Genomic DNA, 18,202 nt, shown 5'->3' with positions numbered 1-18,202 from the left:
TTTTTACCTAGATAATCTAGTAAACAATTGACATTCATCCTATTATGATAGCCATAATTGTAAATTAAAGAAATTCTTTAAAAATGTGAATGATAACAAAAGTATCTTATTTTGTAATACGAAATTTCCAAAATTACGAAAATGAAAAAATCTATTCATAAGTTAATATTTTATTAATTTATCGATAAATTAATAATTAATAATTTATCGATAAATTAAAACCTCTATAAATTAATAAAATTTTATGGTCCCACCTTATTAATTTATAGAGGTTTTACTGTAATTTAAATTTTCAAAGTGTTGGTGTAATATGTGAGTCAATCTTGGGTAGATCAGTGCAAAGTGCAAACCACTTTTTTAGGAAAGAAAAGTGGAAACAATGTTGAAAAAGTTTCGAAAGAGAATTCCACTAGAATTTGAATTTCATCTAAAAAATATGAATGTATTCCACTAAAATTTGGAAAAAAAAAATATATATATATACTCGTAATGTATAGTATCTTATTATATAAACCTTAGTTCTCAAATTTAGTAACTCACTAGATCGTGACACGTGTTAGTTTTAACGATCATAGATCAAAGTTAAAAATTCACCAGATCGTGACACGTGTCAGTTTTAACGATTAAATATCAAAGTTAGTAACTCATCAGATCGTGACACGTGTTAATTTTAACGATCAGAAATCACATATCAAAGTTAGTAACTTATCAGATCGTGACACGTGTCAATTTTAACGATCAAAACAAAATAATTTCTATGATCATAAGATCATTTATTTGCTTATATAGAGGGGTGTATTTACCATGATTTTGATATGTGTCAAGTTACTAATCTGAGATCTTGACATGTGTAAAAGTTAATATTTAATAAAGAATTTAAGATTACGACAAAAACAAATAAAATTGTTTTAAACAATATTAATAATATAAAAAGATAATTATCAAAAAATTATTAAAATTAAACAGTTTTTTAAATAATTATAATAAGATTATATATATATATAATTCATAAAATTCGAAATTATAAATTTTTTTACTTATTAATTATACAAAAAATAGAAAAGGGATTAAAGAAAATATACAGAAAATTATTAATTCTAAAAAATGTAAATACTGACGTCTATATAAACATAGATCGTCTCATATTATTCATCTAACAAAATAATTTATTCATACTGCTTTCAACTTTGTTCTATTGGTGAAGTCTTTTAATGTGAAGGCAAATTTTCCTTATTTTTTAAAACTAGAATATACTCATACTTTCTACTTTTTCAGTTTAGAATAGGTAAGATTAACATATGGAAGATATGGAAGATTAATATATGCATCTTCATTTTCTAATATGGAAGATTAATATATGCATCTTCATTTTCTAATACTGTATTTTAAAATTTTATTGTAGTAGTTTTAGATTGTTTTATTTAATTTTTATATTCATCTTTGAATTATTTGAGGTTCATATATTATCGTGCTTATAATTTTCTATTATTTTTTTAGTTATGTCAAATTAATTTTTTTTTTAATTTCTCAACCTTGATTGGTTGGTCATAGACCTTTTTGTTGTGCAAACACAACTGTTACCATTCCTTCAATCTTAAAAAGAGATAAAGAGGAGAAGGTCATTAACCTAATGGTTGGATAAAATAAGCTAATCAAACACAAGCTTACAACAAACATAGATATATTGAAAAAATATAAATCGTTGTTGACAGATCTTTAGGAGCTTAGAGACAGAGGCTACATCATGGTGTGTCAAAGAAACTTCCATGATTACATTGGAAAATTTAACATTAGCTACTATCAAACGATTTTGTGATGTTAGATAAGAGTCTTTAGATTCATTGGTTGTTGGAGCAAGCCACTTTGAGATAGCTAAAAGACGTGAACATGTTCTCTCCACACAGGAGGAGTGCAGAGCCGAAGTTCTCTCTATGGTGGAGAAGGTTGGACGCAAGGTTATCTCCCCAAGGGAGGAAGGTGGGGGAGGTTGGACGCAAGGTTATCTCCCCAAGAGACGAAAGCGGAGCGAAGGTTCTCTCCATGGTGGAGGAGGTTGGACGCAAGGTTCTCTCCATAAGAGAGGAGGGCAGAGCCGAGGTTTTCTCCATGGTTAGTCATACTCTATTGTAATGTAATTTATTTTTTATTCAAAATTTTTTTTGATCCAACAATTTTATTGATTAATGAAACTTTGCAAAAGTGAAAGTAAAGAGACATATAATAGTTAGGCTTAATTTTTTCATATAGACATTTTTTTAGGTGGTGGTAAATAATACTATATTTGTAACATACAGTATACCTAGATGTAAAAAATACATTTTTAATGGTAACATACATAAAAGATTTGTATATGGATATAAATCAGTGTATTATAGTAAAAAGAAAATTTATAAATAAAGTACAATATATTTTAATATATTTTTATTAAATTTAATTTTATTTACAAAACATTGGGCGGGTCGTTATCTTGTATTTTTATAAATTTGGGATGTAATTAAAGCTGATTCGGTAGTAGGTGGACGCATTAAAGTTTTAAACGTTATCAATGATAACTTATCGTCACTCAAAATACCCAAAAATAAGAATCTTATGACGAGTGTTTTACCCCACGTAGACTTTTGATCATATTTCGTTTCGTCATAATCTCGGACATCTAAAAAGGATTGGAAAGATAGAAGTTTTTAAAAAAATCCCTACAAATACTTTGAATCACAATAACAAACGATAAAAATAAAAAACACAAACGCATATATGTGTTTCTTTTCTCCTACTATACATATAAACCTCAAAAGCAGTAGTCATCATCATCAAAACAAGCAGTGTCTAGGGATGAATCATGATTTGTGGAGAAAGATATAATGTAGTTTCTAACTCAAATGAAAATAATAAAGCAATACAAACTCTTTGAACTATACCAAGTGCCAACACTGGTTAACGCTTAGGATGCTTAGTAGAATTAGCAGATTTTCTCTTCAGGACAATGACCCAAGTAACAGCTTCCAAGAGTAAAGTAATGCCTCCTAAGGTCGCAATCACAGCAATGTAAGCCGTCTTGTAAGTATGCTTTGGGTTTAAGATGCTAAGACCTTTGAAAACATTGATGATTCCAAGGATGAGGATAGAGTATCCAACTCCGTGGTGGTAAATATTCCAAACAAATCTAAACTTGTGGTCCTTTCTTGGCCGCAGCAGCATCGCAAACATCTTTAAACACGCGCAAAAAGACACAAAAGCATAGTTCAACAACAGAACAAAACATATCTTTTCTATTGGCCAACTTGCAATATCCACTAGTATAACAAATAACACTCTAATGCATGGTCCTAATGAGGATTAGCATTGGTTTAATTATTACCTGAAGAGTGGCAATAGAGAAGAGAGCAATGCCTATGTTTCGGTGACTGTTGTACTGAATACCTTTGGATTCGGAACCTAGCTTAAGTCCGGTGGCCCATCCGGCTACACCGATGACGTACGCCGAGAACTGACATGACACGTGGAGGTAAAACCAAGCAGGATCTGCTGATTCAAATATCCTCATGTATCTAGCTATCATGCCTCCAATCGGGAACAGAATTCCCCAACTCACAGCGTTCAATATCCCATGGATCTACCAATTCAGATTCAAATCGTTAAGCCAAAGGATCCAAAGTTTTGGAGAGAACGGTTTTAAAAACAAAATCACATAATCATATAAAAACTCACGTTTCTCTTATGAACCTTAGAGTTCCCTTCACCGCCTCCCGAAACAGGGACTGATGGGGTGGCTCCGGTCAGATCGAGTGCTCCCATCGCGTTGAGATTTGGACCGCTGAAATCATGAGCGGCTATCCTTCCATTGGACACTCCAGGTCCGACCTGCCAGACCTGGTTAACCTTCCCTTTCGCCGCCAAATCCGCCGGAACCTTCACCTTCGCAAAGATCCGCAAAGCTCCACCGTCTTTAGCCGCCTCCTCGGCCTTAACGTCCCACACTTCAAACGACAGCTTCGAGGGAACAAGAGAGCTGTATGAGATGATGTTGAGGGTGGTAACGGAGGCGACGCCTGTTTTCGGGTCCTTAGAGGCAACGAGGGCTTGAGATCCAGCCATGCCGGTGGATTTAGGGTTAATAGCCCAAGCGATCCATCCACCAGGCTTTGACGGTGGAGCAGAGAAAACAACGGAGAGGGTTGTGTTAGATGCGTCATAGGAGTAATGGAGAAAGGCTTTGAGGTCAGGGAGGTCGAGACAGTGAGGGTAAGATTTGACGCCGGCAAATGTCTGTGACGAACAAGAAGATGATGACTGTGACACAGCCGGTGAGAGTAGCAAAGCCCAGAAGACAAAGGAAAGAGATATTCCAAGGTAAGAAGACGCCATGATGATGAGATGAGTTGTAGTAACCGTTAAGTATTGGTCGGAGGAGATAAATAGGTGAAACGGTGTGTGATAATTATAGCTTGTATCTAAATCTACGATACACACCTGGTTTCAGTTAATTAAGATTTGTATATATATATATATATTTTTTTGAAGGTTTTTTTCTTTTTTGATTTTCGGAAAGAAAAAAAAAACAGCACAACGAACTTTTTTGTTGTTGTTGTTGTTGTCGGGATTCTGGAAGGTCGTGAATCAGAACATAATCAGATTAGTTGACAGTTATTATGTTTGACCTAAGACTAAGGATCTAAAAGTATTTTTGGCCTTCGAAATATGAGGATTTTTATATATTTATAGGGTATTTTATATATCTTTTATTAAAATAAATTACAACTCACATTATTATTTTAAAAGGTGTTCATTCTAAATAAATAAATTCTAATTTACATTATTATTTTCTAAGTAACTAGCATGTTTTAAAGTGTGAATGCATGTTTTGAGATAGTATTAAATCTTAGTTGGTCCCAAAAAAGGGCATTAAATCATTTATTCCTAAAACTATTTCGATTCTCTATTATATGTATCTAAAGATTCTCTCTATATTAATAGGAAAGTACTTTGTTGAAAATGTTGATGTGTCGTCGCCTGAACAATTTGGAGATTTAATTGCAGTTAAGCATCTCAAGATAAACATATTTACAAAAACAAGTTTTTTGATTTATTGAATGTGCCACTAAAATATATAAGGAAATATTTATTTCATTATTATTCACATAAATATGCTATTAAAATATATATATCTATCTATATATATAAAGTACACTTTACTCACTCCTAGTGCTGCCACCTCAACATCTCCTCTTAAATATTTTGGGTTTTTCGGATTGAACTTAGTCCAAAGTTTTTCAAAGATAATTCAGGCCCAATTGTTTTTCTATGTTATCGATTAAACCTATGAATGTCTCTCCTCCGCGCTGTCACGACGCTCCATCTCCACCGGTTGCTCTTCTCCTTAACTCTTGATCCATGCCGTTTCACCATCTGATGCCAATTGAAGTCTTCCAGTCTTCTGGCAAGAACATCCGCCGTGCGCTTAAGGATCTCGTCGGATCTGCTGATTCTGGCGACGTTCTTGTCGTTCATTACAGCAGACACGGGACGAGGTTGCCCGCTGAGACTGGTGAAGACAATGATAGTGGCTACGACGAGTGTATTGTTCCTTGCACATGAATTTAGAGGAGAATCGAGAAGCAACCCAACACTAATCGATGGTCAATGATTCAATCTCTCTTTCGATGCTCCAATCTCTTTCTATTGGTACGATTTTTTTTTTTTAAATGGCAAACGGCTTATAGCTGCATCTCCATGAATCGATTAGGTTTAGTTCAATTAGTTTAGCATAGTTTAATTAAGGTTAGATTTACAGATCGGTTCATGCTGCTTGACAATACTATGGTTTTAAGTCTGGTATAACTGTATTGGGTCTGGTTTGGAATGGGAATTATTTAAGATTATTGTAAGATGCAATTGATAGATTATGTTATTTTGTATTAGAAAACATTATTTAAAAGCTTTATTAACTCTGGAGCCTTGTGGATTTTGTTGCAGATGGTCTCCGACAATGAATCCCCAGAAAAATTCTTATTTAGGTGAGTGTCCTTTAGCCAAAACTGTTTCAAAGTTGACTCTTGCATTTTTTGGTCTATTCTTCTTTTCTTATTAGATGTTCAATTGTTGGTGCAGATGATTTTGTACTTGTGGACAAAATTTGCCTCAAGGATTACAAGTTTGTGCGTGGTGATGTTGTAGTGTTCAGGTATGTTCCTTATGCCAAACCACGTTTGACTCATCCTTTGACAAGAACTATATAATGAGTTTTAGTTGATTACATGTACTATTAGTCTCCACTCTCCTGTTAATGTATTATCCTTGATGGTTACAGTATTCTTAATCACATATTAACATAGATTTTGAATGTAGATGATGGATATGATGATGTGGTCTGGCCTCACAAAGAGTTAGCAAGACTGGTCGATAAAGCTAATTTAGAAGAAGAAGGAGAATGACATGGTATGTTTCTTCCTTTTCCAACAGAAAACTCCTTTTTCACGTCTCAATGATAACAAACCGTGAACACATTCTTATATTGGAACAATGGTTTTAGCTCATATAGTAATTTTTAGCCTCATGGTGGCTCCGGTTTGCTTGCTGGCTCCGATTTTATGTTTATTTCAGGTGTGGCAAACAGCTTCTCTTTACCATTTGGTTCACACTGCAGCTCTCCACCGGTTGCTCTCTCCACCGGTTGTTCTTCTCCTTAACTCACAATCCATGCCGTTTCACTATTTGATGTGAATTCAAGTCTTCCAGCCCTCTACACTTTCAATTGGCGTAAGTTTAAGTCCTATATAATGTCATCTCCTCCAATTTCATGCTTCTTATAATTTTCTTACGATTTTATGCTTCCAGTCCTTTACATGTCTTTCTTTTTTGTATTGCATGCTTTTAATATGATAATTTGTATTGAGCAAAACTTTGCAGGGGGCTCACTTGTGAATTTTGGGAAAAATGAGTTTTGTTTTCCGGGGAAGTAGAGGTGATTTAGAAAGCGGATTCTCTGGTTTTATACCCGAGAGACGAGCTATGGTATGCTTTCTCTTCTTGACAATTTCATATGCAGGAAACATATATAAATCCATTCCATTACAAATTGATCTTTTGTTAAACTTATGGTGGTATTATTGAACACTACAGCGTGTTCATGGAGCTCGACCAGCTCATTCTAATTCCCTCGCTTTTCTGGTTATAGGTGATTTTCTTTAAACTTCAACCCTTATGTCTCTCTGCAATCGTTTTTCAGTTATGATGTAATACTTGTTTGGTTTGTGTATTTCTACAGTTCTTTTGCTGTTTATGATTCTCAGTTCACATCAGATGCCTCCTAATTTCCTGGTTTGTCATATACTTTCAATAAAGTTTTTATCTTTTCAGTTAGTTATCTTTAGGGTTCTCAGTTTGACATTCCAAATTTTTTTTTAGCTCTGGCTTGTGCTTGAGGTGTTTTTGATGGCAACGACCCTTAGGATGTATGCCACTTGCCAACAACTTCAAGCTCAGGCTCAAGCTCATGCTGCAGTAGCAAGTGGTCTCTTTAGTCACACTGAGCTGAGGTTGCATGTGCCTCCCTCCATTGCTGTTGCTACAAGAGGACGTCTTCAAGGACTTAGGCTCCAGCTGGCTCTTCTTGATCGGGAGTTTGATGACTTAGGTCAGTGAATTTTGTTTAGAATTTGATTTCTTAGTAAACTTTAGGATTTGACATGCCGTTATCGTCCCCGTTTGTCCCTTTTTTCGTAGTCTAGCAGATGCAGCAACTGTTGGTTTAACCGTTACTTCATTGCCAGGAGAGGTCTTCCATCACTGCATGATGTTGGCTTGACATCCTTCCGCGACCTGGTTTGTCATGCTCTCTTGTAGGTAGCTCCGAATTTTGAATTGCCACAAAAGTCCTAACTGTTCATGCAATTCTATGATGTACTTCAGGTTTATCAAGAGGTGCAGTCCATTGTTAAAGACGCTGTACTTGCACTGGTAAGTAATGTAAACTAATTTGAGCAACTCTGGTTTAGTGATACTGGTTATCTAACACAATTTGTATATATTGCCGCCAGATTCATAAAAAACGTGAGGGCAACAGATTGATAGAGCACTGCTGAAAAACGTAATAGATGTCTATGTTGGGAATGGAATGGGAGAGATGAATAAATACGAAGACGACTTTGAAAGTTTCATTCTTCAAGATACCGCATCTTACTATTCTTGCAAGGCCTCAAGCTGGATCGAGGAGGATTCTTGTCATGATTACATGATAAAGGCATGTCTCCGGATTTCATTTTTGTGTCTGTGCTTTATTTAAGTTTCAGGGGACTATGTTTACTAACGTCAGCGATCTTATATTTGCAGTCTGAAGAGTGTCTAAAAAAGGAGAAGGAGAGAGTCAGTCACTACCTTCATTTGGCACAATTGAAAAAGACAGCAGAAGGTACTTACGACAACGGTATTTACCCGCACAAGTAAATACCGAGCCCACCTTCCAACAGTCGAATCCCATCCCACAATACTATTAGAGATGCACGCATGTTCCTTGATACAAACTCCACGCATTACAGTACAACCCAACAATCTAACACCTAAATCAATCACGCATCCCTGACCAATCACCACATCAGGTCCGATCAAGCAACCTTCTCCTATAACCGCACTTTCATCCACAAGAACATTCCCAATTATGTTATCCCTTGTAACCAATACCTGCGAAGCTTTCTCTCTTAGGGAGTTCAGGTACATTCTGCGGCTATCTTAGGGAATATCTCTTTCTCTATCGAAGTCCGTCTCAGCTCTATCCTGTTGAGAACAGATGGGTTCAGGAGGTATATCCCAGCGTGTATCTTGTTTCCCACAAAATGTTTTGGTTTCTCGACGAAACTTTCAACTCTCGCTGTAGCTTCTTCCATAACCACCACACCATACTTAGTAGGATCATCAACCTGTTTGTTCTACTTAGTTATGTTCTTAGCGAAAGCGACTTCTATATACTTATGTTTAAGGTCTTCCAATATTTTTTATTAATAGTAACATAAATATTGACATTTCATTATTTTGTGTTTTATTTAAATCCAACATTTTTTTTATGAACGAAATATTTAAATCCAACATAAGTTCCACAAATTATCCAACTCGGTTTTAGGAAGATACTTTACATTTTAATAATGATTTTGAGTTAGGATGACTAGGTGAAAATTTACAAGGATTTGCATAGAAACAAACTTCTATGATTTTACCAATATTCGATTCTATATTGTTGTTGGTCAATTCCACTATTCAGTTACAAATAAATTCATAAACATTTTTCGGCCAAAATAAAAGTTAGGAAAGGTAACACTTGTAATTTCTCTCAGTTAAACTCTATTGTTAATCTATTATATTCTCATGGTTTTGTGTTGCTTTGGTCTTCAAGTCTAAGAAGCATCACCAAATTCATCCAAATTTGATGCGATGTAAAAAGGTTTAGTCAAAAGATGCGATGTAAGGATCATCCAAATTTTGATGGATGATTACATCAGCTGACAACAATTGAAGTAAATTCAACATCTTTTATATATATGTATGCCAAACTAATAGGTAATTATTGTTATTATATAATGTTTTCCTCCAGTTATGAAACTATACTTGCTTGGTTCGGGAGGATGTTCATTAATTATTAGATTATAAGATCAACAAGCCGTTTACTATATTCTTCAACGCTAAAAAAAAAAATTCCTTGCTTTACAGAGATTGCTCTAAATATCAAACTAAATGGAGACTGAACTTGCATTTGAGAACTTCTAGCTGATAAAATATACAGGAAAAATAAAAACCAACAAAACAGCAAAAAAAACATACAAACAACATAACAAGATGCAAAGAGAAAAAAATACATGACCAAAAAACAATATACCAAAACAACCCAAAAAAACACTTTCATCTAATTTCCCCGCGTAGCATGGGTCAATTGCTAGTATATATATATATATATATATAAAGTAATATTTCTTTCTATTAGTGTTAAAAATGAGAGAATTAATCAACTATTAAAATCAGAAAATATAGTTAATTATTTAATTATCATTTTCATAACATATTTAACTATTAAAAGTAAATTACATTTCACAAACTATTAAAAACTTATTCATCTATTTAACTCTTTCAAATGCAAAACTTATTCTCTGATTTACAAAAATCTGATGACTATTCAAGTATATTTAAAATATTAATTATCACAATAATCTTAAAAATAAATAATATTTCCTAAAAACATTTTAAATTATTCACCAATTTAAATTTTTGAAAAACAAAAAATCTGTCTCCTATTTAAAAATTCTAATGACTATTCAGATATCTTTAAAATTTTATAAAAAATAACTACCACAATAATCATAATAATAATATATTGACTTTTAATAATTTAATAATAAATGGTGATTCAACGATCTTAACTTGTTATTGATTTTTAAAAAAAATCCTGGACATTCATTTTTTCCCTACAAATTTTCACCACTACTACACTTTTTATTATTATTAACCTTTTTTATATATTTTCTTCATGATATTTTTAAACTTAGGATTAGTTTTAATTGATTAGTTTGAAAACATTGTCTTATCTATTCAATGGCATATCGATGTAGATAATAATATGAAATATAAAATATATGAATTTGATTTCTAAAAACATGAAAAGACAGATTACCATAAATGATAACATTTTACTAAAATTTTTTCCACCACGTTGAAATTCTTTTTCACATTTCAAGGTTAAAACATATTTTTACACAAAATAATTAAATGCAAATTTGAATAAACACAAAAAATTGAGTAAAATTATTATTTTGACACCTGAGATCCCAAATAATAATTTTCTCTATAATAATTTTATTTGATTCAATTTATTCCGTATTATGTGCGGATTGTTACCTAGTGGAGTATTATTTTAAGTAACATAAAATATGACCAAATCTGAAGTGACCTTAGTGCAGTGGCAGGAGGTAAATCAATTTGTAGAAGGCACCATTACACCCGGGATCGAGTCCCGGCTTCTACGAATGTAGGAATTTGGCTAATGGGCTGGCCAGTTATGGCCCAATGGTTTAAAAAAAATGACCAGATGGTGACTGGAATTTCAGGGAATTCTCTGATTGTAACTAACTGTCATTGTCAAAAAAAAAGATATTAACTGTCATTGGTTGCTAACTCTATTCAGGCACCTATCGTTTAGAAAGATTGGCATATCCTCTTGCATCTCCTTTGTGGTATCATTGAATCCCTAGCTATATTCATTATACACGAAGAAACTTAAGGCTCTAAAGTTTTGTGTGAAGCTTTAAACATAACATCTCATTTTTATATTTTCAAATACAAGTAAAGACGGCAAAAGCTCTAGAATCCTTCAAGATAGTTTAGCTTTTCTTTCCACGCAGGCCTGACCCATGGACCAAACAAATAAAGTCAACAATTAATGATCAAATTTTTTGGAGCATACGGTTGAAAGCAGGGCCGGTCTTTGAATTTTGGTGGCCTAACGCATATTTTCTATGTAAAATCTAATTAAAAAAAATTCTGTTAAAATACTAAAATATAATTAACAATATTTTTAAAAGTTATTAAAAACTTGAACAATATAAAAAATCTAAAAAACAACTTTTCTAACTTTCATTGCAGCAAATTCATTGATTAGCTTCTCATACTCGAGTTCTTCCATCATATCTCTCAATAGACATCATTGCTAATTCATTCAGCTTGTCTTGTGACATTGTAGATCATAGATAATTTTTTATCAGCTTCAGCTTCGAAAAACTTCTTTCTGCAGAAGCAAGTGAAACTGGAATTGACAACAATATACGGTAAGCAATCCATGTATTTGGATAACAACCCTCCATCTTTTTTAAGAAATCCAACACCTCTATAGCCCTTTTAATCTCCTTTGGTAAAACTTCTTTTAGAAGTTTAAGCTCTAAGAATAAATCTTTTCCATCCACATCAGAATGTTCACCATGCGTTAAAAATGCTTCTAACTTAACACAATATTCCAACAACCAATCATCACTAGCTGATGTCAACTTCTTTAAATCAAATAAAAATCCAAAAATCTGCTCATACCTTTCAAATTGTTCAAATCGTGTCTCAACAGAAACAATCGCTTGATCCATGATGTTTAGGAAATAATCGACTATAAAGCCTTCTTCACCTTGTGAAACTGTACTTTCATCAATGTCTTGAACATCTTCATCAAAATGTCTTTTCCTTTTTCTGGAACGTTTCGGCCTTTACATGAAATTCAGGTTCAATCTCCATTTCATTTGCGATCCGTGTAGCTTCAACTTTCGCTCGATAATCTTTCAAGAAGAAAACAAGCCCTTTCAGTTGAAAAATAGCAGCATTAATATCCAAGTTCTCTGATTGAAGGAGCTTGCTGACATTGTTAAAAGCAGAAAGGAGCTCATGCCAAATAACCATTCTAAACAAAAAATCAAACCCTCCAATTCCATGTACTTCACTCTCTGCAAGAGATTCAGCTTCACTTCTATACATTGAATTATCACTATTTTCAGCCAAATAAAATAGGGCATCTCGTATTTTTGTAGCTTGAAATCTTATAGATTTCACACTGTCGATCCGAATTTTCCAGCGAGTCTGCAACAATGGTTTTAGTGTGATGCCACCAACCATTTCCCTGAATATATCACAGTTTTTAGTTGATGATGAAAACAAACAATAAAGACGTTGAAAATGACACAGCTTTTGTAGATGAGGAAGCCATATAACAAAGTGCTAGATTAAGGCTATGACATCCACACGGAGTATAAGATGCACTTGGATTAACTTCAAGCAAGCGGATTTGCACTCCTTTATATTTTCCTTTCATATTTGCCCCATTGTCATATCCTTGCCCTCTCATATCATCAATTTTCAACTTAAGATCAATCAGTGCCTCTTGCAAGATGCCAAAAATTCATTTTCCTGATGTATCTTTGACTACTAAGAATGTCAAAAAGAACAGTTCAATTTTGAGCGAGGTTGTCGAGGTATCCACACATCGAATAAGAAGAGTCAATTTCTTTTTACGACTAACGTCAGGAGTACAATCGAGAATAATCGCAAAATACTTCGCTTCTAGAATCTTGTTGATGATCATGACCTTAATCTCATGTGCAAGCATCTCAATCAACTCGTTCTGAATTTTCTGACTAAGGTAATGACATTGACTTTCACCTTGTTTAAACCGACAAAAATGCTCTTTCATTACTGGATCAAATTTTGCAATCCCCTCAATCATACCCAAAAAGTTTTCGTTCTTCCGATCACCAATCTTCTCATTCTCACCGCGGAATGCTATGTTTCTAGTGGCAAGAGTATCAACTACTGCAATTGTTCTACGCAACACATCTCTCCAGTGTTATCTCTCCCTCTTAATTTCTTCATGCAATTGTTTATCAATGGTTGTCTTCTTTTGCAGTCTTGTTATTAGCTCTGTCCACCTAGTCATACACAAAATATGTTTATGACCAGTTTCATGAATTCTTAACCGCGACAAACTATTTCTCCAATCATTATAGCCGATACTTGCCAATAGAGGAGAATTTTTTTCATGACTAAACAATTTACAACAAAAACAAAAGATAAAATCTTTTGATTTTGAGTAAATTAATCATCGCCTATCATGTTTTTCTCCATTGCTCATTTTTCTTGTATAAGATGAATGAGAAAAGCACCTACCAATTTTATCTTTCGAAAATAGATAACTACTTGGTGGTTTAGTCGGAGGACCATTTTTCACCAATAAATCTCCCTCATTTTGTCTAATCTATGCCCAGTTTCCTGGATCATGAATATCCACTTATTCCTGTTGATCTTTTTGGGTGTCTGTCGAATCTTTATTCACATGTTGCTCCATGTTTACATCCATATTAACGCTTCCATGTGGCTCGTCAGTGTGCAACTCTTTCTGAACATCATCAACATCTTCAAAAGCAGGATTCTCATCGCTAGTCTCGTTTAGCTCAACTTCAACAACTTCATCATTAATTCTGGATTTTTACGTTACAGTGACATACTTGAACATGTCATTAGTTTGAGACTTGGTTGATTATTCTTCTCTTTTTTCATTATGTCTTTTTTCATGTCCATGGGCATGTGTTCTAAAACTAACCGGAGGCATCGTCACAAACAAAACATATACTTATAATCATAAACGAGTTTAAATTATTGAAACTAAAATAGAAACATAATATTATTGATGTAAACAGAACGAGACGAACATGATTTTGCAATCCTTAATTCCCAAATACATTTATTATTTTTAAATCATAACCTTTGATTTGATAATAATTCAAAACAGTTGATAATATAGTATTATTATAATAAAATAAGGATTAAAGTTAAGGAAGAGAAAAAACAAAAGCTTATCCAGTTACCCAGCAGCAACAATAATCGATGTTCTTGTGTAGAATTTTTAATTTTAGTTTTATTTGAAGAAGTTGAATATTTTAATATATAGTAGAATCTAATATTTGGAGATTTTATTATTAAAAACAGGAATTATACAAAATTAATTAAAAATTTTAGATAACCCTTACCAAAAAAAAAAAAAAAAAAAACGTAAGCAAACGGAAAAAAAGAAAACTGTAAAAGAGGAAAAAAAAACGCAATAAAGAAGGTGCAGAGTAGAAGGCTCAAACCAATGACAAGCTACTTAATTGAACGACACATAGCCAGCTGACCTACCTAATCACTTGAAGATGTGGTCTTAAAATTTTACCTATATTGTGTGGCCTAAAGCAAATGTTTTGGCTGCTTTATGGGTGGGCTGGACCTGGTTGAAAGTTTTAAGTATTTAATATAAAATCTATTTTTTATAAATTTCATTTTTATTAGGTCTTACTTTTTTATAAATATAATTTTTCTATAAGAAAACAATATATTATTCTTGAGGAGATTGTTACATCCGAATTTGATAGTTAACCATTTAATAAATCCAATTACGAAAGAATGGCATTTGCCTATTCTTGAGGAGTAGATGGATCCAGTGGATATTCAAATTATTCGGAGTATGCCGGTTAGTAAAACTTTTAAACCGGATCTCTTAGTATGGCATTTTACTAAGTCGGGTAAGTATTCGGTCAAATCGGGATATCGGTTTTCTAGGGACCTAATTACGGCAGTTGAGATCGGGCCGTCGTGTTCGGCTCTTCGGGCACAGGCTTGGAAACTTGCAGTTCCTCCGAAGGTCCAACATTTTTTCTGGCAGCTTGCTTCCGGTACTCTCCCTGTATTGGAACGGCTGGCTCATCGGGGTGTCCGATGTGATGCTTTGTGTAAACGTTGTGACTCTGCGTTGGAGACTATAAACCACGCTCTCTTTGAGTGTCCCCGTTCACGTAGTATTTGGGAGTTGTCTCCGGTTTCGCTAGTCCCTGAGGGTTTTCCATATGGTTCACTATATTCGAATCTAGATTTTATTTATTGGCGGGCGTCTTCTCAATCTAGGGTTGCAGATATTGCGTTTCGTCTACCTTGAATTTTATGGTCAATTTGGAAGGACAGGAATAAAAAGGTTTTTCAGGAAATTGAGGCAGAACCTATTGACATTATAAATCAAGCGGTTAATGATAAATTGTTATGGGAGGAAGCCAAATCCTTTTCTGAGAGATATTTGGAGTTCTCACCAAGTATGGAGGATAGGGAACCCTTTCCTCGGTGTCAGGTAGATGGTTCCTGGAAAGGTTCAGATCCTTTCGAAGGTCTGGGTTGGTGGTATTGTAATAATGAGGACAAAACGCTACTCCTGGGAGCACGTAGTCTTAGACGTAGCCCTACCCCCTTGCATGCGGAGCTACAAGCTCTGATCTGGGCTATGGAGTCCCTTCTAGCGGTTGGTGTCGACTGTCAAGTTTTTGAGACGGATTATGCAGAGTTAGTCGCGATGGTCCAGACGCCTGATGATTGGCCCGCGTTCTCGAATCTGCTGGATGACTTTTCCTTGCTCAGAGCCTCCTTCCCCGCCTTCACTCTTAATATGATATCTTGTGTGTCCAACGTGAAAGCATACTGTCTTGCTCGCTGGTCGAGATCTTTAATTTCTGAAATTTCTTTTGTAAACTCTTATCCTCCTGTTTGGGCAACCAATCTTGAAGTTCTTTTTTAATTTAATATAATGTTTGGTTGAAAAAAAAAACAGTATATTATTCATATAGATATATCCATTTTAAAAATGGAGTTTTATAAGGTTTTTTTATTTAATAAAGTCATCTCATCTGTTGAATTGTTGGTGAATGAGTACTAGATTAGTGTTAATTAAGCTTATTGTTAATGAGTTTGAAAGTAAAATTTTGGTTTAGAAAAACAAATTTAAATTGAGAAATAACCTAAAATAGCACTAATCCAAGTTTTTCTTCCAAACCTAGCACACACTCTCAAATTTCTCAAACCTAGCATTTGTGATATAAATAAAGGATAAAATTAATTATATCTTTTACATAACTTATCGAATATTAAACTTAAGCTTTTCATAGATACAGGTGTAGCTTCAAAGCTTACGGCTGGTGAAGCGTCCAACGAAGCGTCCTGCTGGATTAGAATTGTGGGAGGGGGAGCAGTCATCACTGTTTTCTTCTATGTTGTTGAGACCACCACCAAAGCTTCTCGATGTGAAAGAGGATGTAGAAACGAAGACGTCATGCTGGATGAAGGAGGTAGACAAGAAGTTCAAGCGTCTCCAATCTGATTTCTGCGCTAGCCAATTCCTAAAGAAATCTGATTTCTCCTCCGCTCAGATCCTCGATTCTTGCTTTGATACAGATCATTCATGATTCCATCGATTCTTCTAAGATTGATTTAGCTGTAAAAGTACCAATTTTATATCGTATTAGTATCTGAGATTTACCCATTTTTATCATGTTTAAATTTGGAGTATATAGGTCTGAAATTAACTTGCTGAGCTTAGTCAAGTCTTATGAATGGTGGTTTGTACTTTTTGGTTTTCGAATCTATAAAGTGAATAAAATGGAAAAACATGGGTAATCTTCATTGTTCATGTCATGGGTTCAGCTATGCTTTTGTAACCTTTGACATCTCTCCGTTTTTCTTATATATGTTTCTAATTTAGATTTGAATTCTTGGTTGATTTCTTCTTAGGTTGCTGCTACTATGAGGTGTCCTCAAGAGTGGAACACAAGGTTGGAGAATATGTGATGTCTCTCTATTTTACCATGTTTAATCATACTTTTATCTCATGTTTTGCATTGTTTATTAGCTAGTTGTAGCACTTTCTGCATTTTAGCTTCAGTTTATGCATTATGATAAAATTTGCATAGCATTTGCATATTTGTGTGTATAAACAGGTGAAACGGGTATTTTGGAGCTTAAAAGGAAGCTGTGATCAATGAGAAGACATATAGTTATGTGAGCACCGGATCGGACACTCGACCAGGAACGCTCGCACCAGACCCGGACACTATTGGGACACTCATAGCACCTGCGGGACAACTCGGAGCCAGCATGCCCAGGATCACTCCCGGCGCAACCACTCGTACAAAGAGCTCGGCCAGGACTTCAAGACACAAGATCAACCACTTCGTCCAAGCCTTTGTCCAAGAAGAACAAGAGATCGACTCGGCCAAGGCAACCATCGGCGAGACCGTCCATACGGCCTTCGTGCTTACCCAAGGATGTAGGCGCCAAAGACGTCAGGATCATGACTCGTACTCTTTTTCCTTACTTCGGGTTTTTCCCATGAGGTTTACTGGAGAAGGTTTTAAAAAGGTGACGAGTCCTGACGCACAACGCCGGGTTTTGAAGCCAATGACATGGTTCCCACGTTCAGCCTAAGGACGTGGCCTATTTTTGTCTTTTCTTTAAGCTTTGCGTTTTGAACCTTTTCTAGATCCTTCCCGTGTGAACGTTGGAATAGTGTGACGTGTGTGGCCTTTTTTAAACCACATAGAGGGCAACGTGTTCACCGTCTGTGGAGACGCGTCAAGGGAAACATGTGCGGACCAAAGCGAGTCTGCGTGTCCCTAGTTCCCTCTAAACCCTTATACTATTTAAGCTCCCAACGCCGCTAGCTTAGATTCTTTAGACTTGAATGAAATTATAATTTTCCAAAGAGTGAATCTTTATGTTCTTGTCTCAACTCTCTTTCTCGCAACCTAGTCTTTGAGCTACGCTTGAAAGAAACCCTAGAAGGATCGAAACAAGTCGCTCTCCTTCTAGTCGGCGTACGACGTTTTCCCATTGCTCGTACAAACCG

The 18,202-nt window shown here is 34.8% G+C and overlaps 3 protein-coding genes, 1 long non-coding RNA gene and 1 pseudogene across 14 annotated transcripts; 3 read left to right on the top strand and 2 right to left on the bottom strand.

The window, feature by feature from the left end:
* Positions 1 to 1,151: 1,151 nt before the first annotated feature.
* Positions 1,152 to 2,210, top strand: LOC147930892 (uncharacterized). Of its 2 annotated transcripts, XR_015574423.1 has the most exons (3): positions 1,152 to 1,285; positions 1,713 to 1,747; positions 1,905 to 2,210. It is a non-coding gene; the product is annotated as an uncharacterized LOC147930892 (long non-coding RNA). The 2 variants fall into 2 exon arrangements; XR_015574422.1 differs by lacking the exon at positions 1,713 to 1,747.
* A 468-nt stretch (positions 2,211 to 2,678) lies between these two features.
* On the bottom strand, positions 2,679 to 4,677 carry LOC104732416 (cytochrome b561 and DOMON domain-containing protein At4g12980). The gene is made up of 3 exons (XM_010451959.3): positions 3,706 to 4,677; positions 3,356 to 3,610; positions 2,679 to 3,204 (listed from the first exon to the last, which is right to left on the bottom strand). The coding sequence occupies exons 1-3, from the start codon at positions 4,360 to 4,362 to the stop codon at positions 2,932 to 2,934; spliced, it is 1,185 nt and encodes a 394-aa protein (XP_010450261.2). The 5' UTR covers positions 4,363 to 4,677; the 3' UTR covers positions 2,679 to 2,931.
* Positions 4,678 to 5,192: 515 nt separating this feature from the next.
* Positions 5,193 to 9,016, top strand: LOC104732417 (E3 ubiquitin-protein ligase SDIR1-like). Of its 10 annotated transcripts, none has more exons than XM_087478265.1 (14): positions 5,193 to 5,679; positions 5,971 to 6,011; positions 6,106 to 6,178; positions 6,343 to 6,432; positions 6,598 to 6,753; positions 6,904 to 7,008; positions 7,117 to 7,171; positions 7,262 to 7,314; positions 7,402 to 7,630; positions 7,767 to 7,818; positions 7,906 to 7,953; positions 8,034 to 8,236; positions 8,326 to 8,591; positions 8,704 to 9,016. In XM_087478265.1, the coding sequence occupies exons 6-10, from the start codon at positions 6,931 to 6,933 to the stop codon at positions 7,799 to 7,801; spliced, it is 450 nt and encodes a 149-aa protein (XP_087334391.1). In that variant the 5' UTR covers positions 5,193 to 5,679; positions 5,971 to 6,011; positions 6,106 to 6,178; positions 6,343 to 6,432; positions 6,598 to 6,753; positions 6,904 to 6,930; the 3' UTR covers positions 7,802 to 7,818; positions 7,906 to 7,953; positions 8,034 to 8,236; positions 8,326 to 8,591; positions 8,704 to 9,016. The 10 variants fall into 10 exon arrangements, with proteins under 10 accessions (XP_087334391.1, XP_087334390.1, XP_087334388.1 ...); XM_087478264.1 differs by having other exon boundaries at positions 8,695 to 9,016; XM_087478262.1 differs by having other exon boundaries at positions 7,728 to 7,818.
* A 2,507-nt stretch (positions 9,017 to 11,523) lies between these two features.
* LOC147930891 (uncharacterized) lies at positions 11,524 to 13,826 on the bottom strand (annotated as a pseudogene).
* Positions 13,827 to 14,971: 1,145 nt separating this feature from the next.
* LOC147930890 (uncharacterized) lies at positions 14,972 to 16,763 on the top strand. Its single transcript, XM_087477077.1, has 3 exons — positions 14,972 to 15,364; positions 15,494 to 16,048; positions 16,479 to 16,763. Exons 1-3 carry the CDS (start codon positions 14,972 to 14,974, stop codon positions 16,761 to 16,763), a joined length of 1,233 nt encoding a protein of 410 aa, XP_087333203.1.
* Positions 16,764 to 18,202: the final 1,439 nt, after the last annotated feature.

The sequence above is a fragment of the Camelina sativa genome, chromosome 12 (genome assembly GCF_030686135.1).
Source record: "Camelina sativa cultivar CO46 ecotype springtype chromosome 12, ASM3068613v1".
Lineage (NCBI taxonomy): Eukaryota > Viridiplantae > Streptophyta > Magnoliopsida > Brassicales > Brassicaceae > Camelina > Camelina sativa.
Note: the sequence above shows the minus strand (reverse complement) of the source record. Positions and strands in the feature narration are given on the sequence as shown.